We start from the raw sequence: 24267 nt of genomic DNA on the forward strand, positions 1-24267 counted from the left end.
AAGTTCATTGGTAGTTGTCTACATCTGTGCTGATCCTGGCTTAAAACTGACCATGCTGCTTTCAAACACATCACCCAATATGTGTCTGGCTATTTCTGAACTACATATGTTGTGCCCAGTTGGAACAGGTACGGTATAGCAGCCCATCAGTCAGGATTCTGACTGCCAGTAGACATCTGCATCCTGACTGGTAATCTGACAGGAGCTAGTGAATCAGTCTCTTGTGGGCCTGGTGCTTTACTGTGCTCACCAGATTTTATTTTCCCTCTGATGGTGGTTGACCCCCATGAGAGAAGCCCCTGTAAGTCAAAATCCCAACTGTTGGTAGCACCTGTAGGAACTCCATTGCACAAAAAGCCAAATGCATGCTACTTATGTGTAGCAGTTGAGCTGATAATTGTAGTTGATAGCGACATCAAAATTGTGCTTGGCTAAGGGTGAGATGTACTAAGCCTGGAAAAATGATAAAATGGAGAATGACAAACCACCAGCTTCTCACTGTCAATTTTGAATCCCAGCCTATGACATGACAGTTGTGGTGCATACACAACTACAGATCTATGGTGGGAATAAAACCTTGAAATGCATGAGAGCATATGACAATCAAAAATGTTCTCCCAAGCTCATGAAAACTAACAATGGTTGGTCAGACAAATTGTTTAAATCTGATAAAACAAATGGTCTGAGCATGTGTTTTCTGCATTTGAGAGCAAACTTCTGATTGTCATGTGCTCCCATACATTTCCAGGTTTGTACCCAGTTTAAGAAGCTGATTGGTGCTCTATCATTTTCCACTATCCCTTTTCAATATTTGTACATCTGATGCAGTCTTTCAGGTTCAGTACTTGTACTTGGACAGTACAGCTGAGTCTAAGGTGCCCACACACTGGGATGTATCTCACCAACTGCATGCATTCAGTTTGTTTGCAATGTAGGCAGGACCTTCCTGGGAGACAAGGATTGCATATGATACATTGTATCACCTGTGATTCCAGATGGGTTACATGCCAGAAATATTAAGGGTATTCAGTGAGATCTGCAATTACTATAAAAGCCAAATCGCACCAGTGTCTGGGCACCTTAAGTATACTGTCAATTGGTCTACCTAAACTTTTATCTATGGTCATAAGTGGTGTGATTATAAACCGAACTGAATTGCCTAATACTTAAAGTCCATGTTCCTGTTATGTTTGTTTATGCAGCAGTTTGAGGAGTGTTTTTGTAATGTACTACAGGGTTGTAAGAAACCTTTTTTTTTTTTTTTGGATGTGCCTGGGGATTGCAACATAATTATAAGTTGCTCATTCCATAGCAACACCTTCCCAGTAGGGGCTATGGGAGCTGGTAATTGTGGGGCTTCAAATTAATGCTTCGTGCCATTTAGATCTGTCGGGAGGGTAGTAACTATACCCCTGGGGCTTTAGATGCCGAATGGTGTGATCATGCAGCACTACGAGCGGGTCTCTCCATCGCCCCCTATGTAAGCTACCAGTACTCTGTTTCTGAAAGGCTTTCATGCAAGAAAGAATATTGCTCCTATTTAAACTAATGCTTTTGTGAGTTGGGGTGTGCCAGTACTAAACATGGCAGCGCCTCCTACGCTTTACAGGCTTTGGTGTCCACGTCATGGACTAACATCCGGTTCCGTTAGCCCGGAGCAATGATGGAAGTTAGTACTGTAAACACCACATAATACGTCTTCCGGTTCAACTACTGCCAGTGATAAAGATGGCGGAGTCCGTGGTTGAAGTTGTGGAGAAGCTGCAGTCCAGACTCTCACCCAGCGCTGAGCCAAAGAAGGTAAATGTATATGTATGTGCTGTGCTCAGGGCGGAGGCTCCGGGGTGCGTATGGGCAGCTGGCACGATGTGTTTACCGGCAGCGTTTAGATGCGTCCTGACCGTGCGGTGATGGCGGTATAGGGGGTATGCGAGTGATAGCTGTACCATAGCCCTTTGGCTCTGTGCTACCTGCTGTTTAGGAACTGCCTTGTACTTGGCGGCATAGAATAATATTTACTTAATCGTATATACGCTTTGAGCAGATTAGCAGAACATTTGTATCTGATGCTTACTCCGTGTTCTTACGGCAGTGGCAGCTCTGGTAGTAACGCTGCTGCGCTCGGCCGCCTGGAAGAAAAAAATCAGACATGCCAGCGGCTCTCCCCTGCCCCATGTACCGTCAGATTAATCTTTCATTCTCTGTTCTGTTTAGTGAGAATTTCCCCCTCTGTAAAGGGCCAGGTTCAATTCCTGAGCGTCTAGATCAGGCCGTGCCAATGCCAACCTGTGGCTCTCCAGCTGTTATGAAACTACATATCCCAGCATGCCTTGCCACGTTTTAGCATCCCCTAATAGCAGAACTGTCAGGCTTTGCTGGGATATGTAGTTTCACAACAGCTTGAGAGCCATTGGTTGACTGTGCCTGGTCTAGTTGATATGTCAAACATACTTTTGTGCATTCCACATCGATACTGTAATACACCTGGGCTCTTGTCATTTATGTTACAGTATTCACAGTAATGTAATTGTAAGACCCAGAATGAAACCATTAATGGTACTTGTATGACAAAAACAAATTTATATTTGTATGCATTTGGTTCATTACTTTGTGTGTACCCTCTGTGATTCATTAAAGGAAAAGGTTAGCGTAAAGGCCTTAGCACCAACATCTAGGTGTCACCTAGTGCGAACTCTTATTAAATCGCCTTCATTTATTTTTACTATATTTTGTAATTTGTATCAAATCCCTCTCCATGAACATGTGTTATATTTCAGAAAGCTGAGTGTTAAGGCCCCCTTACACTTGTCCAACAAGTTGGACCTGATTGACTTGAGATTTATCCTTGAGATTTATCCTATGTGCAGGAGGATCAATCTCTTGGTTGGACCCAATGCGCACAAGATTGTGCATTGGGTCCTACACATCAGGCACATTAGATTTTGTCAGATAAATTGTCCCAATCCATCTGAATTGGGTAAAAGCTGACAATCTCACAAGTGTAGGTACCCTTTAGGCTCTGGAAATGTAAATAGCTACATTCAGTGTAAGGTATGCTGGGCTTTAATGCCCCGGTACACTTCTCCAAGGGCAGAATTTGCATGTGATACTATTTGAACTGCCAGGCAGCTTCCTAGGAGTTAGGCTCGTATACGATACATCGTATGGCAGGGGTTCCCAATTTTTTCTAATCACGGCACCCTAGAGTATCAGAATTTATCCACAGCACCCCCTAGGCCCCAAAAAATATATATCAAATGAATTAGATTGTGTTTATATGTGCTTCTTTAGGTTCAGTTATGTGGTAAAGGGCAGGATTTGGTTCTGATTGTACACATTTTATGATTAGCAGCAACCAGAACTGGTTTTGTCCAGAAATAATTGATCATAAATAATTTGAATTGGTCCTGGACAACTAACCCGAGGCCCCCCTGCAAGTGTCCCGAGGCACCCCAGGGAGACTAGACGCACAGTTTGGGAACCACTGCCGTATGGGGTCCTTTTTGCACACAAAGTATTGTATGCAGCCGTATTCAACAAGTCCTACGTGCAGCCCTTGCGATCTCCAGCTCCAATCTGATGGGAATGGGACCGAACATTGGAATCTAAGATCAAATACAAATGATTTCTCACTTTTCACCGGTTTTCTCGATCTGATCTGTCGAAATTTGGTCAAAAGGTCCCAAATAGTGTAAATGCCCATATTCACTGGGCAACTTTGAGCTGAAAGTCGCTCTAAACAGCATGTTTCAGTGGCTTTCCGCTCAAAACCGCCTAGTGTGTATGCCCCAACGATGAACAGTGCTGCCTGCTCCCGCATCATCGCTGGGAAAGCCGCTCATCTGCTGGTATTACCAGAAGATGAGCGGCTTTGAGGACAGCTTTGCATAGCGCTGCGCTATGCAAAGCTGTCCTCTCCCCACTGACAGCACCGGGCAGGGGGAAAGCCGCTCAGTGTGTATGCACCTTAAGTGTATGGCCAGATTACACTAAATGTTAGTGGTGCTTTTAAATATGTATTTCTAGGTCTGATTTGGCCTGAACTTAAGGTGCCCATACACAGAGCGATGTACTCCATACTTTTTGTACTAGATTGCATTGCATCTAGTTCAAAAAGCTTGTGCTGTGCTACAGCAGTGTGCTTTTTGTACTAGATGCGATCTAGTACAAAAAGTATGGGCTGCACATACTTTTCATGCTATGTGATGTGTGTGGGAGTGCGCATTGCATAGGGAAATCCATGCATGGCTCCATTAGGACTATATTTAACACACGTTTTACATGTATTCATTCATGGCATCTGAAAAGAGGTGGTAGTATTATGAGACCAGGTACTTATATGTTAGTTGGGCGTCCACTATAGCTAGTACGCTCATACCCCCACTATTCATGTCGGCATGGAGTTTATTTTATAGAGTGCAGCGAGACACCGAGCCCGAAGTGTGGCGAGCGGATGCAGAAAACTAATCGCTTAGTGGCCACCCAACTAACATATAAGTATCGGAGACCATAACCCTTTGAAAGTCTATAAAATAGGTGCACATGTGACTGGGAAAGGAAGGGTAACCTGAAAGATCAAGGGTTTTATATTATCCTCCGTTTCTGGAATGAATGAAAACTACATTTAATCAAAGCAAGAGACCTCAATCTGTAATAATATAATCAGCACTCATTGTTGTAAATTAACTACGTTGGGAGTTCTATTGATGCCCATAGCAACCAATCAAATTTGATGACTTATTTAGTACTTTCTAGAACAGGCATGTTCTCCAGCTATGACCCTCCAGCTGTTGTGAAACTACAAGTCCCATCATGCTTTTCTACAGTTTTGCTATTACGGAATGCTAAAATGATGGCAAGGCATGCTGGGGTGTGTAGCAGCTGGGGGTCCTAGTTCGGACATGCCAGTTCTAGAAGATAATAGACAGCACCTGATTGGTTGCTATGGGCAACATCCCATCTTCAATAGAACTCCCATCTTAGTAAATGTACCCCATTGTATTGAAACATAAATAGGTCCCACAAGCTACATCAAACAAAACTGACAATATACTGTGACCGCGGGGTAGCCAGATATTTTAAAAGTTAGAGCAGGCATTCCCAACCACGGTCCTCAAGGCACACCAACAGTGCAGGTTTTAGTGATATCCAGGCTTGAGCACAGGTGACTTCATTAGTATCTGAGGGATTCTGATTAAACTGTCTGCTGAAGCCTGGATATCACTAAAACCTGGTTGGGAATGCCTGAGTTAGAGGCTGAAACAGACACAATTCTGTAGAGTGGTTTCATTGACCGCTTGAATATATGAATCCAATGATGGAAAATCTCTGCTACATATGTAATGGAACTAAAAATAGACACCAACTTTCACAGGACCTACCTTGCTCATACTTGCCTACCTGACCCTCTCCATGAGGGAGAAAATGCTCTGCTCCTGGACTTCCCTGGTAATGTATGATTGCCATCACCTGTGGGGAGCTAGGTAAAGGTGTTTCACCACAGGTGATGGTAATCATACATTACCAGTGAAGTCCAGGAACAGAGCATTTTCCCCCACATGCAGCGGCGTAACTATAGCACTGCAGCCACCGCGGGGGGGGGGCGCTGTGCATCCGGGGGCTGCGGTGCTATAGTTAAGGCCCCCCCCCCAATTCCCTTGCAGACTTACCTATCTCGCTGGTTCCGGCGGCTCCGTTCTCTGAAACTGTCTGCTGTATGGGGGCGGCCATTTTCTGGTGGTCCTCAGCAGAAGAACGGAGCCCCCTGGACCAGTGCGATAGGTAAGGCTGTGGGGGATTGAGGGGGGGGTTGCATGGGTGGCGGGGTAGGGGTGCTTGGCGGGGCGGCTGTGGGGGGGCGCCCAAAACATAGCTACGCCACTGCCCACATGGAGAGGGTCAGGTAGGCAAGTGTGACCTTGCTGTAATGCAGTGAGCAGAGCTAGGAACTATGGGGGTTATTCAGAGCTGATTCACAAGGCATTTGATTTATGGAATGACTACACATGTGTATGGATCGGAGCACACGTGCAAGGTCAGGCCGCAACAAAAATCAGCTGTTACTTGTTTTGCAATCCCCTCGGGAGGGGGGTCTCAATCCAGGTTTGAGCTATGCACACGGGATAAAGAGCCTTATTCTGGTTCACTCTTAGAGGCAATTTCCTTCTCTAATGGACAAAACCCATGTGCAATGCAGGTGGGGCAGATATAACATGTGCAGATTGAAGAAAAACCCCACCCAAATCTAATTCTATCTGCACATGTTATATCTGCCCACCTGCATTGCACATGGTTTTGTCCATTTGAGAAGGAATTTGTCTCTAAGAGTGAACCAGAATAAGGCCCAAACTAAAGATATAATATAAACATTGAAAGGAGGAGAGTTTCTTCTATTTCGAACCCAAATAAGCAAATTCGGGGGTCCAACAATGGGAGCTGAATACCAGTGTCTCGGATACAGTTTGTTACGGCCACCCAGAAAAAAAGAAATCTGGGGGCACCACCCGAGCAAATGGCAGATACCAGCAGCTGGTGCAGAGCATTAGGGGCAAGTATCAAATGATGATTCACCAATTTGTTAAAATCTGCACAGGGTCCAATAAACCCTATGCACAATATATAATTGAATCTGCTGAAATCTGGCATATGAGGTGGTGACTATAGGGGAAGCTTAAAATATGATCATCATCTCTCCCAAATTCACCACCCATTTAGAGCTGAGATCAGCTAAACCATCAGACCCAGAGAAGGAGAGGAGAGTGGAACACAAAACTGAAACCCTTTTACCTGTAGGCATGTAATGAACCAGGGTATTACCCGGTGATTGAGAGAGTTGTGGAGCCAGACCCCCACACTATGCAGACAAAGCAAGCCAGAGCTGTAAGTATCGAAAAAAGTAGTGTCTCAGAACGGCATATGTGGTAGCTAGATATTAAAAGGAATGGAGAACCCCTTCTTGATAAAGTTGTCCTATGGAGGATATCCCTGGAGCATACCAACCTGAGCTACTGCCTCTGTGGTTTTGTGTGCCCCTAGTGGTGGTGCACAGCGGGAGGCGCCACTGGCACACACCTACTTATCGGTAGCATGAAATTTTCCGGGAGAGCCTGCTCATGCAGTGCAGCGTGGAAAATTTTCGGGCATACCACCAAGTGGTTAAAGGCAATAAGTGCCAGTTTAGATCACCAAATAGATGAAGCAATATATCTAGTGTTCCCTCTGCCCACCCGCCGAAGTCTTGTGCAGAAGCCAGCTGCAGGGATGGACAGGCTATGTTCTTTTAGAAGGGCACCGCAATACGGGCAGGACACATTTTTCCCTTTAAATATCGGGCAAGGCCGGGCTAAAATGGCCTGGCATGAACACTATATATCGGGAAATTATCTTAAAATGTGCAACTGTGATATAAACTGGGGAGTTTTGGAGTGTATACAAAAATTTGGGTTGTACAATCATCTTGACAAGATTAACCCGGCCTGTGACTGACAGGAGAAGTTTTAGCCAAATTCGAGTCCAATCCCTCAGCCTATCAATTTGGGAAATTAAATTTAAAGCCACAAAATCCTTTGTGTTGTGTATCTGAATACCAAAATATAAATTAAAATCAATATTAAAATGATGATAAGCTTCCAGGGCTAGAACACAGATTTACTAACCGTTTATTTTTGATCTTCATATCTTCATTTCTAAATGTTTGTAAATGTGTATTCTAGCCCTGGAAGCCCATCATTTGATTTAGAATGATTTTTATCAATCTAAAATCAACCAACATCAACCTTTATACCCCTTTCACATCGCCGACACGTTTTAAAAACCGGTATTTTAAAACGGTTATTAAAACGGGTCAGAGCCTTAACATTGCCGCAGATTACCGTTTTAAATACCGGTTAAGTCTCATTCAACATAGCAGTCAAACCGTTTCAACCCGAACACGTTTCAAGCCAGAGTGTCAACATTGCCTGTCATTTTAAAGGGGACAGCCTATCACTGCTCTGTAGCTTGTGGTGTTTGCCTGAAATACCGTTTCAGACACATTGTACACATTCACATTGCTCAAAAAACGGCAAGGAACCGTGTAGGACTTTTTACACGGTTCGAAATACCAGTTAACTTTAACCCCTTCCCGACATTTGACGTACATTTACGTCATGGTCGGGAAGCACTTCCCGACACATGGCGTAAATGTACGTCATGGATTTAAACTGTCACCGCGTCTATAGACGCGGTGACAGTTTCAACATGTCTGCTGTCCCTGACAGCAGACATGTCCGTGCATGCCCCGGGGGGGCTGCGATGCCGCCCCCCCGTCGGCGATCGCTGTGATTGGCTGTTCAGTGTGAACAGCCATTCACAGCGTTTTCCTGTGTCACCGGCGAATAACGTTCGCCGGTGACACGGGATCAGAGGTGATTGGTGCTGTAAAGTACAGCACCAATCACCGCGGGGTGTAAGGGTGACACTGGTGTCACCCCACCTCACCCCGCCCGCCCCCAAAGGCCGTGATTGGTCCGTCGGACCGACGGACCAATCACAGCCAAGGAGGGAGATTTAAACTAACGGTGACTGCACTGCAGACGCCATTCCGGTCTGGAAAGCGTGCAGTGCGGTCACCGTACCCCCCTGCCGCCATACTGACCAGAAATACTTGCTGCAATACTTACCTGATCGCTGCTGATTGCTTCCTGGATCCTGTGCAATAATTGTGCCATACTGTGATATTGTGCTGCTGCACTGTATTAGTATTAGCTAGATAGATAGAGAGATAGATAGAGATAGATAGAGAGAGATAGAGAGAGATAGAGAGAGAGAGATAGAGAGAGATAGAGAGAGATAGAGAGAGATAGAGAGAGATAGAGAGAGAGATAGTGTCAGAGAGTGCTATATTTTGTGCTGCTGCAGTGTGATATAGTTATAGATAGAGAGAGAGAGATAGAGAGAGAGAGATAGAGAGAGAGGCCTACTGACAGAGTGCTATATTTTGTGCTGCTGCAGTGTGATAGAGAGAGAGAGATAGAGAGAGATAGAGAGAGATAGTGACAGATTGTGCTATATATTTTTTATATAACTGACTGCTGCCCCCTCCTTTTGTGCTGATCAGTATAAATTAACTGATCAGTAACTTTTTGGGGGCGCAGGTTTTTTTTTATATATAGATATACCTGTGAGTGCTGCTGCTGCAGTGTCATAGAGTGTTAGATAGTGTTAGATAGTGAGAGATAGAGAGATAGAGAGAGATAGTGATAGAGAGTGCTAAATTTTGTGTCTGCTGTCCCCGCCTTTTGTGCTGATCACTATATCTGAGGTGATCAGCAACTTTTTTGGGGGTACAGAGGTTTTTTTTTTTTTATATATACCTGTCAGTTGCACCAAAGGTTGTGCACCTGCTGCACCTCACTGGTAATCAGTGTCGCATCACTGATCACCTTTTTTTTTTGTGTGTGTGCTGTGGGGTATTTTTTTAATTTTTTTTTTTACACACACTGTGATTTTGTGGGTGTCCTGTGGCCGCTGTGCGCTGATCAGTGACGTACATCACTGATCATCTCTTTCGGCACAGGGTTGATCTATTTTTTTTTTTTTTTTTGATCAAATTCCTGTTGCCTTTGAGCGCTGTTCAGTGACAGACGTTACTGACCAACATCTGTGCTCAATTTTTGGCGCAGGACCTTTTTTTTTTTAACCCCTTCCTTTTTTTTTTTTTTAACCCCTTCATTTTTTTTTTTTTTTATTGGTATAAAGTATTTTTTTTTTTTTCTGCACCACATACACACTACACACTACATACCCCCCGGATTGAAATAAAGTTTGTGCCCCCCCCTACACTATACACGTGTTGAAACATTTCACTACCGGTAACACAAAAATAAAAATGGCATCCCAAATGTCCTCCCAAATGTCCTCCCAATCATCCAGGAGAATGTATTCAGTGGAGGAGGCATATGCCATGCTTGCTTCTGACTCTGACACAGCCAGTGATGCAAGCGGGGAATTTGAAGGATTTGCCTTAAGCTCCTCTTCCTCCTCTGCTGATGAGGGACCCCCTCAAAGACGCCCCCGTAGATCAGCTGAGATTCCCCCCCCAATAATTGATCTAGTATGGACCCCACCACCAGACAATTTTGAGCCCCAGGTTCCTGAGTTTTTGGCCATGCCAGGAATCCAATTTGATTCCACAGGTCTCAGAGAAATTGACTTTTTCAAATTATTTTTCTCTGATGATTTTATAAATTTAATGGTGGACCAAACTAATTTATATGCCCAGCAGTTTATTGCTCAAAACCCCACGTCATCATTTGCTAGGTGGACCCCTGTAGATGCAGTAGAGATGATGACGTTTTGGGGTCTGGTGTTTCATATGGGCATAGTAAAAAAGCCAGAAATTAGGCAATATTGGAGTACAGATGTTCTGTACAGTACTCCATTTTACCGTATGGCCATGCCCCGGACTCGATTTGAGACAATTCTTAAATTCATACATTACACCGATAATGCACAGTGCCCACCCAGAGATGATCCCACCTTTGACCGGCTATTCAAAGTCAGGCCGGTCATTGATCATTTCAGTGCCAAATTTGAAGAGGTGTACATCCCTGAAAAATTTATTTGTATCGACGAGTCCCTTATACATTTTAAAGGAAGGGTTAAATTCCGCCAGTACCTTCCCAGTAAGAGGGCAAGGTATGGCATAAAAATGTATAAACTGTGTGAAAGCACCTCAGGGTACACCCACAGGTTTAGGGTTTATGAAGGGAAGGATTCAAGAATTCAACCGCCAGAATGCCCCCCCTCCCTCGTAGGTGTTAGTGGGAAAATTGTCTGGGATTTAGTGCACCCCTTCCTGGATAAAGGTTATCACCTCTATGTGGATAACTTTTACACTAGCATCCCCCTGTTTAAGGCCCTTGGTTCAAGAGGTACAGCAGCTTGCGGTACTGTGCGCAAGAACCAAAGAGGCCTCCCAAAAACGCACATTGCCCAAGTAATGAGAAGGGGTGAAAGCAGGGGAATATGCACCGAAAATATGTTGTTGGTCAAATATAAGGACAAGAGGGATGTCCTTATACTGACAACAATTCACGGAGACAGTACCACCTCCGTCCCTGTACGAGGTACCAGTACCCACACCTCAAAACCTAATTGTATCCTGGATTACAATAGGTACATGGGCGGAGTGGATCTTTCAGATCAGGTACTGAAGCCGTACAGTGCCCTGCGGAAAACAAAAATCTGGTACAAGAAGGTGGCCGTGTATATCATCCAGATGGCACTGTATAACGCTTACGTGCTATTCCGTTCTACCGGCCAGAGGGGGACATTTATGCACTTTCAAGAGGAAGTCATAAAGGGCCTAATATTTGGGAACCAGCAGGCAGAGGGCCCCAGTACTTCTAGTACTGGCCCCCGTATTGTACCAGGGCAGCATTTTCCTGATGAAATCCCCTCCACTGGAAAAAAGGGCAGGACACAAAAAAGGTGCAAAGTTTGCTATAAAAAGGGAATAAGAAAGCAAACTATTTTCCAGTGTGACACTTGCCCCGACAAACCCGGCCTATGTATAAAGGAGTGTTTTAAATTATACCACACATCTATGGAATATTAGGTTCATAATTTCACCGTGCTTCGGGGGTCTTGCTAATGCCACATAGCACCCACCATTCATTCCACCAGAATCTGAGCCGCAAAATCCAAAAATCACTCCTTCCCTTCTGAGTCCTGCCATGCACCCAACTGGTATTTTTTGGTCACATGTGAGGCATTGCCGTACTCGGGAGATATTGGGGCACAGATTTTGGGGTGCTTTTTCTCCTTCATACCTTCTGAAAATGAAAAATTTTGAGCCAGAACTGCATTTTTGTGTAAAAAATGTAATTTTTCTTTTTCACTGCCCACTTGTATCAAAATTGGTGAAACCCCTGGGGGTTTTAAATGTACACTATACCCCTAGATGAATTCCCTGAGGGGTGTAGTTTTCAAAATGGGGTGACTTGTGGGGGGGTTCCACTGTATTGGTGCTTGGGGGGTCTTGCTAATGCGACATAGCACCCACCAAAATTCCACCAGAATTTGTGCTGCAAACTCCAAATATCACTCCTTCCCTTCTGAGTCCTGCCACTTTTTGGTCACACATGAGGCATTGCCGTACTCGGGAGAAATTGGGGCACAGATTTTGGGGTGCTTTGTCTCCTTCATTCCTTGTGAAAATGAAATATTTTGAGCCAGAACTGCATTTTTGTGTAAAAAAATGTAATTTTTCATTTTCACTGCCCACTTGTATCAAAATTGGTGAAACCCCTGGGGGTTTGAAATGTACACTATACCCCTAGATGAATTCCCTGAGGGGTGTAGTTTGCAAAATGGGGTGACTTGTGGGGGGGTTCCACTGTATTGGTGCAACATAGCACCCACCATTCATTCCACCAGAATCTGTGCTGCAAAATCCAAAAATCACTCCTTCCCTTCTGAGTCCTGCCATGCACCCAACTGGTATTTTTTGGTCACATGTGAGGCATTGCCGTACTCGGGAGAAATTGGGGCACAGATTTTGGGGTGCTTTTTCTCCTTCATACCTTCTGAAAATGAAAAATTTTGAGCCAGAACTGCATTTTTGTGTAAAAAATGTAATTTTTCTTTTTCACTGCCCACTTGTATCAAAATTGGTGAAACCCCTGGGGGTTTTAAATGTACACTATACCCCTAGATGAATTCCCTGAGGGGTGTAGTTTGCAAAATGGGGTCACTTGTGGGGGGGTTCTACTGTATTGGTGCTTGGGGGGTCTTGCTAATGCGACATAGCACCCACCAAAATTCCACCAGAATCTGAGCTGCAAAATCCAAAAATCACTCCTTCCCTTTTGAGTCCTGCCATGCACCCAACTGGTATTTTTTGGTCACATGTGAGGCATTGCCGTACTCGGGAGAAATTGGGGCACAGATTTTGGGGTGCTTTTTCTCCTTCATACCTTCTGAAAATGAAAAATTTTGAGCCAGAACTGCATTTTTGTGTAAAAAATGTAATTTTTCATGTTCACTGCCCACTTGTATCAAAATTGGTGAAACCCCTGGGGGTTTGAAATGTACACTATACCCCTAGATGAATTCCCTGAGGGGTGTAGTTTGCAAAATGGGGTGACTTGTGGGGGGGTTCCACTGTATTGGTGCTTGGGGGGTCTTGCTAATGCGACATAGCACCCACCAAAATTCCACCAGAATCTGAGCCACAAAATCCAAAAATCACTCCTTCCGTTCTGAGTCCTGCCATGCACCCAACTGGTATTTTTTGGTCACATGTGAGGCATTGCCGTACTCGGAAGAAATTGGGGCACATATTTTGGGGTGCTTTTTCTCCTTCATACCTTCTGAAAATGAAAAATTGTGAGCCAGAACTGCATTTTTGTGTAAAAAAATGTAATTTTTCATTTTCACTGTCCACTTGTATCAAAATTGGTGAAACCCCTGGGGGTTTGAAATGTACACTATACCCCTAGATGAATTCCCTGAGGGGTGTACTTTGCAAAATGGGGTGACTTGTGGGGGGGTTCCACTGTATTGGTGCTTGGGGGGTCTTGCTAATGCGACATAGCACCCACCAAAATTCCACCAGAATCTGAGCTGCAAAATCCAAAAATCACTCCTTCCCTTCTGAGTCCTGCCATGCACCCAACTGGTATTTTTTGGTCACATGTGAGGCATTGCCGTACTCGGGAGAAATTGGGGCACAGATTTTGGGGTGCTTTTTCTCCTTCATACCTTCTGAAAATGAAAAATTTTGAGCCAGAACTGCATTTTTGTGTAAAAAATGTAATTTTTCTTTTTCACTGCCCACTTGTATCAAAATTGGTGAAACCCCTGGGGGTTTTAAATGTACACTATACCCCTAGATGAATTCCCTGAGGGGTGTAGTTTTCAAAATGGGGTGACTTGTGGGGGGGTTCCACTGTATTGGTGCTTGGGGGGTCTTGCTAATGCGACATAGCACCCACCAAAATTCCACCAGAATCTGAGCCGCAAAATCCAAAAATCACTCCTTCCGTTCTGAGTCCTGCCATGCACCCAACTGGTATTTTTTGGTCACATGTGAGGCATTGCCGTACTCGGAAGAAATTGGGGCACATATTTTGGGGTGCTTTTTCTCCTTCATACCTTCTGAAAATGAAAAATTGTGAGCCAGAACTGCATTTTTGTGTAAAAAAATTTAATTTTTCATTTTCACTGCCCACTTGTATCAAAATTGGTGAAACCCCTGGGGGTTTGAAATGTACACTATACCCCTAGATGAATTCCCTGAGGGGTGTACTTTGCAAAATGGGGTGACTTGTGGGGGGGTTCCACTGTATTGGTGCAACATAGCACCCACCATTCATTCCACCAGAATCTGTGCTGCAAAATCCAAAAATCACTCCTTCCCTTCTGAGTCCTGCCATGCACCCAACTGGTATTTTTTGGTCACATGTGAGGCATTGCCGTACTCGGGAGAAATTGGGGCACAGATTTTGGGGTGCTTTTTCTCCTTCATACCTTCTGAAAATGAAAAATTTTGAGCCAGAACTGCATTTTTGTGTAAAAAAATGTAATTTTTCATTTTCACTGCCCACTTGTATCAAAATTGGTGAAACCCCTGGGGGTTTGAAATGTACACTATACCCCTAGATGAATTCCCTGAGGGGTGTAGTTTGCAAAATGGGGTGACTTGTGGGGGGGTTCCACTGTATTGGTGCTTGGGGGGTCTTGCTAATGCGACATAGCACCCACCAAAATTCCACCAGAATCTGAGCTGCAAAATCCAAAAATCACTCCTTCCCTTTTGAGTCCTGCCATGCACCCAACTGGTATTTTTTGGTCACATGTGAGGCATTGCTGTACTCGGGAGAAATTGGGGCACAGATTTTGGGGTGCTTTGTCTCCTTCATACCTTCTGAAAATGACAAATTTGGAGCCAGAACTGCATTTTTGTGTAAAAAAAATAATTTTTCATTTTCACTGCCCAGTTGTACCACAATTGGTGAAACCCCTGCGGGTTTGAAATGTACACTATACCCCTAGCTGAATTCCCTGAGGGGTGTAGTTTGCAAAATGGGGTCACTTGTGGGGGGGTTCCTAACTTTTAGCATGTTATGGTGCCTAGAAACCTACATGGTGCCTAAAAAATAATCTCATAAAAAGGAGGCTCCAAAATCAAGTAGGTGCTCCTTCTATTATGAAGCCTGTGGTTTGGTCACCGTGCACACTAGGGCCACATATAGGATATTTATGAAAACAAAAGAATTGGGGGAATCAATTTTTAGTCACATTTCTCTAGTAAAATGTACTGTGTTCCTTAGAAAAATGTATTAAAATTGCAAATCTGCAAAAAAAAAGAAATTTTGAAATTTCACCTACACTTTGTTTTAATTCCTGTGAAACACCTAAAGGGTTAACAAACTTCCAAAATGCTGTTTTGAATACTGTGAGGGGTGCAGTTTTTGAAATGGCATCATTTATGGGGGTGTCTCACATACAAGTCCCTCAAAGTCACATCAGAACTGAACTGGTCCCTAAAAAAATCAGTGTTTGAAATTTTCTTGAAAATTTGAGAATTTGCTATTCATATTGTAAGCCTCCTAGTGTCCCAAAAAATTAAAAGGAAGTTGAAATAATGATGTCAACATAAAGTAGACATATGGTCTATGTTAGTTATTCACTATTTTGAGTGGTAAGATTATTTGTCTCACAAGCAGAAAATTTAACATTTTGCAAATCGCTAAATTTTCCATTTTTTCACGATATTTTGGTATTTTTCACAAAAAAACACAGACTGTATCGACGAAAATTTACCACTAACTTGAAGTACAATGTGTCACGAAAAAACAATCTCAAAATCACTGGGATAAGTAAAAGCAAAAAAAAGTTATCCCCACTTAAGTGAGACATGTCAGAATTGAAAAAAAGGGCTCTGTCAGGAAGGCAAAAACAGGCTCTGTCAGGAAGGGGTTAAACGGTAAATCGGCTCTGGTGCATTCACAGTGCAGGCTTAAACGTTTTAAAATGAAAAAAAATCGGCAATTTACCGTTTTAAAAGTGCGATGTGAAAGGGGTATAAGTAAATATACCCCATAATCCAGTGGTTCCCAAACTTTTTTGAATCATGGCACCCTAAAGCATCAAAACATTTTCATGGCACCCCTAGGCCAAATGCTTCTTATCGATAAATTCAGAAAAAAATATTAAAGTAAGTGCATTGTGTTTTATATGTCACAGTTATCTGGTGAGGGACAGAATTTGCTTCTGTTTGTGCGCATATATTATGATTGGCAGCCACAAGCACTGGTTTTGTCTTGTACATTGTCCATAAAAAATATAAATTGATCCTGGTCCACCAACCCAAGGCACCCCTGCAAGTGTCCGGAGGCACCCCAGGGTGCCTAGGCACACAGTTTGGGAACCACTGCCATAATCTCTGTTTCATGATCTGCTAGACCTGCTTTCAGCTCTTAAGGTCCATACACAGTGGTTGACTATGCCCAGCGTGTATGGACAGTGCATACACACTGAGTGGCTTTCCCCCTGCCCGGCGCCGACGGAGGGGGAGAGGATGGCGTTGCATAGAGGAGCGCTATCCAAAGCCATCCTGAAAGCTGCTCATTTGCTGGTATAACCAGCAGATGAACGGCTTTCCCAGCAATGTTGCGGGAGCGCGCAGCAGCGCTCACCGCTCATCGCTGGGTCATACACACTGGGTGGCTTTGAGCTGAAAGCCTCTCAAACCTGCTGTTTTGAGCGACTTTCAGCTCAGTCGCCCAGTGTGTATGGGCCTTTAGTAATATGAGCTAAGTCCATGGTAGAAGTGTGACAGAGAAAAGTATTTAGAGAGCATAAGTTACAGAGGCATTTGGGGCAACACTTGTGGAGGCTGTGAATCACTCAATTAGATTTGAGGTCATTTTTATAGCACATCAAGAGAATACAAACAAAGCTATTACAATACTTTGCACAGGACGATTACCTGCTGGCGTTTCATTCGGAGTAAAAAAGTCACTGCTAAAGTGGAGATGAATGAAAGTTGTCTGTCAATGGTACAACACTATGTGCATGACACTAGATATGTATTCACGTATTACCATTGGACTGCTCCTCTCTCTTGGTTTCTTAGATGTTGCCATTATCAATGCGCAATTTCTCCAACCATATATTAGGCATAAAATAGCCATCTGAAATTAATTATTAGGATTATTATGCGTACACACAACTCAGCAATTCAAGTGACGTGCCCCCGTTGAGTGTTGAATAATACCCCTTTTACACCAAAATCCCTGGTCGGACCCTGGTCTTTGAACATGGGCGTTTCCAGGGTTGGACCCAGCTTCATACCCTATTTACACAGCACTGTGACCCAGGTCTGCGCCGTTTACACTGAACCTGGGTCAGCACTGCTTTTCCTTATGGATGACATTAAAATTGTCCATTTTAGGATAAACTGCCATCCAACCTTCCCTCAATGATTTAAAATAAAAATTAAAAGAAATGACAAGTTAGCTTTGAAAAATGTTGGTTTGTTTATTTAGTAAAATATTTTTCAAAAAGTTTTATTTATTGCTCAAGTACACATAGCGGTATAAAAGTGCAGCATCATCCATGAGCTCTCCCCAGCCCCTTCCCCTGCAGCCGCAGACCAAATCTCCCATGTGCTCCCCCCCCCCCCCCCCCCAAAAAAAAATAATTATAATAGTAATATAAATGATACTGCATCCAATTATCCATTTAAGATTTCTGTGTGCACTGCCCGTATCCTTCCTGGCTGCTGTCTTTTGCCACTGCAGCACACTGTGGAAAGGCGTCCAGCACTTCTGGTATCCTTTCACCACTACCCGGATGTCCCAACCTGGGTTGGGACCATTTACACCGCCCACGACCCAGGTCCATCCAGTGTTCAACCCTGGTCAGGACCTGGATAGGAGACCAGTGTTACTGGACCTGGGTTGACCCCTTTTACACCAACGCTGACCTGGGTCCGCAGGTTGGACGTTCCCCATTCATGTAAATGGGAGCCGGGTCATCCGACCCGGCGTTCCCATTTACACCGCCCTCTACCCAGGTCCTAGCCGTGTTCTACCCAGGTCAGGACCTGGGTAGAAGTCCCGTGTAAAGGGACACGGCGTTAGGGATTTACACCGCCGAAGATCCGGGTCTGACCCGCCGGATTTTTCGGCGGTGTAAAAGGGGTATTAGTGAGAACTCCAAGTCATCTCCTCATTTGAAACATGAGATGTGTTTGGTTTGTACGTGACTTCATCCTCTGCAGTTATGTACACTTGGTGCCAGAGCGTAATCAAAACTGCATGCTAGCATTTGCAGTTTTGAGTGCATTCAGAACACAAGCTTGACTGAGTTTTTTTTTATTTTATTTTTTTTATTGTTCTATCCTATTCATTTTGGTGATATTTCCCTTTTTTTATTCGGAAATTAATAGCTCTACTAGTAAATACATTTAAAAACAAAAATCAGGCAGTGCATGTCCCCTTCCAAGTTTCATAACCAGCCGCAGTGCCTGAGAGTCTGAATTGTTTTGCTTATCGCAGTCAGACACATGTGGACCCTAGGTAACCCAGACTGGTGCCCTCTTTTAACCCGGGGTCTTTTAACATAGATGTATCGGACACTGGGCCTTATTCCAGTTCACTCTTTCTGACAAAATCCTTCTTAGATGGACAAAACCATGTGCACTGCAGGTGGGGCAGATGTTACTTGTGCAGAGAGAATTAGATTTGGGTGGGGTTTTACTTCAAAGTGAGATCTATATATCAGTGTAAAAATAAAGCAGCCAGTATTTACCCTGCACAGAAACTAAATACCTCACCCAAATCTAATTCTCTCTGCACATTTTACATCTGCCCCCCTGCAGTGCACATGGTTTTGTCCATCTAAGAAGGATTTTGTCAGAAAGAGTGAACTAGAATAAGGCCCACTGGCTGGTTAGCTTGGAACAAGAACCTATATGTAGGGGAGCCCAAGGCATTGGGTATACCTCCTTCCCCAATGTGCACACACATGCATTCCTCAAGAGAATGCCAACCTCCATGCAGAACAGGGTGTCTTCCCTGCACCACTGTGCTGTGGATTTCAGGGTATTGAGCAACTTTGGTATCCTTGTAGTGGCATATTTACAGCATCATTGGATCCAATAGTAATAAGGAGTCCTAAGGACCTCTATACCAGCAGTTCCAACCCTGGCCTCACGTTGTAAGTCTAAAGGTCCATACACACTATGCCCAGCGTGTATGGACAGCGATGATTGCATTCATCGATGGGGGGAAAGCCGATCAGTGCCTACACACTGATCGGCTTTCCCCCTGCCCGGCGCCGACGGAGGGGGGAGGACAGCTTTGCATAGCGCAGCGCTATGCTAAGCCGCTTATCTGCTGGTATAACCAGATGAACGGCTTTCCCGGCGTTGATGCAGGAGCGCGCAGCATTCAGCGCTCATCGCCGGTGCATACACACTGGGCGGCTTTGAACTGAAAGCCACTCAAATCTGCTACTTTCAGCTCAAAGTCCCCAAGTGTGTATGGGCCTTTAGTCCACATCAATGTGATGTGTGTGATAGGTACAAACATATGCACCACCCTGTCTACCGCAACATAACTGAACTTAATGGCCCATACACATTATAAGATTATTTTTCCAATCTGACGGTTTGGAATGAAAATCTGGAAATTTTTAGGAGCAATTGACCATTTACTCCTAAACACGAAAAACATACAAAATGGTTATTTAGGCAAATTGGTTAAATCAATTTATGCAGATGACTGCTTTTGTCCATTGTATAGCTTTTGGGACCAAATGGTTGATTTTAATTTGTTCCCAGAAATTTCCAGATTTCCATTCTGACCAGCCAGATTGGAAAAATAATCTTATAGTATGTATGGGACTAATTATGACAGGTAAACACAATTTATTTTATTCACAAATTTTTCTGAATCAAGAAACAGTTGCCGTAGCGCAGGGGTTCCTGTCACAGTTAAAGGTTCTGATGGGGTCGTGTGGTGTTCAGAGACTGGAGACGAGGCAGCAGCAGTAGGGTTAAACCGAGCGGGTTTAATAAATGATGTCATACAGGGACTCAAATACTTAATTGAGAAAAAGACAGGCAAAATAATAGTAAATAGCAAGGATGAATGTCCAGATTACAATGAGGAGGAATGTCCAGATTACAATGAGGAGGAATGTCCAGATTACAATGAGGAGGAATGTCCTGATAAAGAAGTACAAAGATGGCAACAATAGTGGATCCGATGACTGAAAGAATTATGAGGAATGGCTGAGACCTGCGGATGCTGAAGACGGATTCTTGGAAGTTCCAGGAGCGGGATCAGAGCTTGGAATCCAAGAGGTAGCACCCAAGAGTACCAGAGAGAAGCTGGCGACCAGCGTGACTGGAAGGAAGCGATGGGGTCTATGGCCAAATACAAGCTGACGGACACAGCGGGAAATAGCAAGGGCACAATGGCAGGTATTCAATGCCGGTGCGAGCAGCCGGCTAGGGGGTTAAACTGCGAGGATCACAGAAAACCAGTGATCCTCGCAGTTTAACCCCCGCGCCGGCCGCTCGCACTATGCAACGTTCCGGGGGAATCCTCGCTGTCACAGAACGGCGAGGATTCCCCTAAACTGCGAGAGCTGCGGCTAGTGCAGCAAACTCGCTGTAATTAGCCTCGATTCTCGCAGTTTTTGGAGGCACATTCGCAAATTCCCCCTCGCTCAAAAAACGGAGCGAGGGGGAATTTGCGAATGAGGGGGGTCAGTTGAATACTGACAGGGTGAGCGGTGACTGCGAGCAAAAAGTCCTGCTCGCAGTCACCGCTCGCCCACGGCATTGAATATATGCCAATGAGTCAGGAGCCTTCCAGGAAGTGCACGGCACAGAAGACTTTTTGCACTGACACTGAGCTACCTAGGCAGATCCCCTATATGCATAGAGGGCGGCTGCCATTGGCTGTCACAGTGAAACAGGTGAGAATACCTGACCTGGCCCAATCCCCTGTTTGCCCTCAAGCAAGATGGCGGCGCTGGTCTCCCGGCGTCTATAGCGGGACCATGCTGTAGATTCCCATGCTGCCCTCCAACACTGCCGGACCTCTGCCTGCCGCCTCACCTGACATGGAGGCCGACACACGCCAGTCGGCGGCGGACATGGGCGGGTGAGTACTCTACCCGCCGTGTACCATCGTGGCGGCGTGTGACAGGTTCCCAAACTTTTTTGAATCATGGTGCACTAGAGTATCTGACTTTTAAGGCCCTGTCCACTATGTCAATGTATCGCATGCGGTAGCTGGCAGCTCAGGATGGCAGGATCGCAGATGCTACATTATTTGTGGTCCTTTGCATACAGGGCCTGATTCTGGATCACTTGCAAAAGCAAATTCTCTCTATAATGGACAAAGCTATGTCCACTGCAAGTGGGGCAGATGTAACGTGCAGAGAGCGTTAAGATTTGGTTGTTTTTTTGTTTCTGTGCAGAATAAATACAGGCTGCTTTATTTTAACACAACAAAATAAATATCAGTTTGAAGTACAAACCCCACCCAAATGTAACTCTCTCTACACATGTTACATATGCTCCACCTGCAGTGCACATGGGTTTGTCCGTTAAGAGTATTTGCTTTTGCAAGTGAACCAGAATCAGGCCCACAATGTATCGTATGCATTCCTAGCAAGGGCTAAGTGCTGTGACAAATATTCGTCGGATCAGCTATGTGAGGTGCACATGAATGCGTCTCACGCTGGAAAATTACATGTGATGTGTTACTTTTAATGCGATACATCGAAGCAATGCGTCGGAATCACTAGTGGATGGTCGCCTTAATTCATGCCACCCCTAGGCCAAAACTATCTTATCGAGATATTTTTTAAAAATATATTAAAAGTAAATTGTGTTTATACGTCATCATTAGGGTCAGTTATGTAGGGAGGGACAGGATCCGCTTCTGTTTGTCCACAAATGATGACTGGAAGCCACCACTGAATTGAACTGATTCTGGACCACCAACCCAGGGCACCCATGCCATTGTCCCGAGGCACCCCTGGTGCCACAGCACACAGTTTGAGAACCACTGGCTTAGGGGTTCCATGACAAATGCTGATACTCTAGGTGCTATGATTCAAGAAAGATTGTGAACCAATGCACTATACAAATATAGTTCATCAAAAGCATAGCCAATCTATCTTGCTTAGTTTATAATTCATATTTATGTATTTAGAGCTAGCATACTCTATTGTGCGAATACATTCTTCGATTTAGTTTTATTTTGTTATTCAAAGTAAATGTCATTAATTTGTTATCCAGTTGGAAATTCAAAACTACTTTAATACAAGAGTTCAAAGGCAAATCTTCTTTTAATACAAAAGTAAAAATATCCAAATGAAATCTTCTTTAATTGATAAACAGATCTTGTAATTCACTGCAAACAAAAGTAAAGCATTATCAAAACAATGAGAACAGGTTTTCTTTCCGTGATAGGATTGTATAGAAATTAACGGCAGCTTGGTGACCCACTGTGTGGATCAAGATTAAATTAAACCTGACAACAATAGTTCATGCTGTGCACATACAATCATGTATATATAATACTTTTCAGAAAGCCTAGACCTCCGTGTCATTTTTTGCTTTACTAAGTCCTGGAGTGCCACGCATCGCACCTGTATAATACTTTTCATATATATTAGGAAATGTACTATATATCGCCTTTTAAAACCACCTTGTCTTTAGCAGTTTAGGATGCTGGATTTTAAGAGGCAATAATATTTAATACAATACACACCTACTTTTGATTTAATATAAACGCCCCTTTAAATACAGCGGTTAAAAATGCTGCGGATGCTTAATTTTTTCCATAGCAGCAAAAACTGGTGGATGTGTAGATGGTGCATTGCCACAAGGAAGGAGCCGGCAGCATTATCAGAAGGCCAGCTTGGTACTAAAAATGAGTCAGATTGACTCATTAAAGTACATCAATGAGGGAGGAGGGGGACCGTTCCCTTAAATCAGTGGTTCCCAACCCTGGTCCTCAAGTACCCCCAACAGTGCACGTTTTCCAGTTTTCTACACACAATCACAAGTGAAATAATTAGCTCCACCTGTGGATCTTTTACAATGTGCCTGAATAATCTGTGCACCTGCGTGTACTGTTAGGGGTACTTGAGGAACAGGGTTGGGAACCACTGCCTTAAATCACCCCACCGGCTTTTCCTCTCAGTGGCTTGATGTTGCCTCTAGAGATCTGACATCATGATCTAATGACCGTCCCTGGGGCAAGAACCAAAGGAGGAGAGGAGCTGCCCTTCCCCTCCCAGGCACAGTTCTGGCATTATTATTATTTCAGTTTGTTAGATGAGGATAGAGAGGAAGGGCATCTCCAGGACCGAAATGAGGCCCTTTCCTTAACTAGTTTCAGCTTAAGCCATATAACTTCATGATCTGAGAGTGTAATGGGTTCAATACATGATTCTTCAATTTTAATGAGAATAAAGGAAGAGGTAAGAATATAGTCTATTCTCGATAATTGGCCAGTGGCTGCCGATAAACAATTGAAGTCTTTCTCGATAGGGTGGAGCGTTCTCCAAATCTCTAAAAGTTGAAGCAGAGCTGATATGGCAGGGACCCCAAATTTGGGTATTTTGTGGGAATGTGTAGTAGGGATCTGTCTATCCAATATGGATGATGAAATCAAATTAAAATCCCCACCCAGGATAATTGGGGAGTGTGTATGTGGTGTAAGTAGGGATATAAAAAAAAAGAAAAAGGTTTACAATAAACATTTGGTGCATATATCGTCATAACTTCTAATGTCTGCGTCTCATATGACATGTGACACAATAAGTAGCGGCCCTCAGGGTTAACATTCACATTGGACACCTGAATAGGTAAGTGGGACTTAATCAGGATAACCAAGCCCCTAGCCTTTGAGGTGAAGGGGGCAGATGCCACCAACTTCCACCCCAAAGCATTGAGCTTCATTGTTTCATTGGCAGTCAAATGAACCGCAGCTTATTTAAATATATTAGGATGCTCTTGCGTTTACTCTGAGAATTTATACCACCAATATTCCAACTCCCTATTTTAAGGGACATCAAATAACATATGATACGGCAACATAAAAGCATAATATATACTTTCAGCAACCCACTGGATCGCACCGCATCATAGCATTCTTGAGATTTACAACACAAACCAGGGGGAGGAGGAAAGGGAGATCTAGGAAAATCTGAGGGGAAGAAAGGGAAGGGGATGAATGTAAA

General features: G+C 44.0%; 1 protein-coding gene across 1 annotated transcript in view; it reads left to right on the forward strand.

Annotated features, from left to right (window-relative positions):
• Positions 1 to 1671: 1671 nt before the first annotated feature.
• The window catches only part of ELOA (elongin A), a 42967-nt gene continuing 20371 nt past the window's right edge, over positions 1672 to 24267 (forward strand). Inside the window, exon 1 of the mRNA XM_083173812.1 lies at positions 1672 to 1800. Within this exon, the coding sequence (XP_083029938.1) occupies positions 1729 to 1800 (72 nt within the window). The 5' untranslated portion in view covers positions 1672 to 1728. The remainder of the gene's footprint in view (positions 1801 to 24267) is intronic.

Source organism: Crinia signifera, chromosome 2, assembly GCF_055691185.1.
Source record: "Crinia signifera chromosome 2, ASM5569118v1, whole genome shotgun sequence".
Taxonomy (NCBI): Eukaryota; Metazoa; Chordata; class Amphibia; order Anura; family Myobatrachidae; genus Crinia; species Crinia signifera.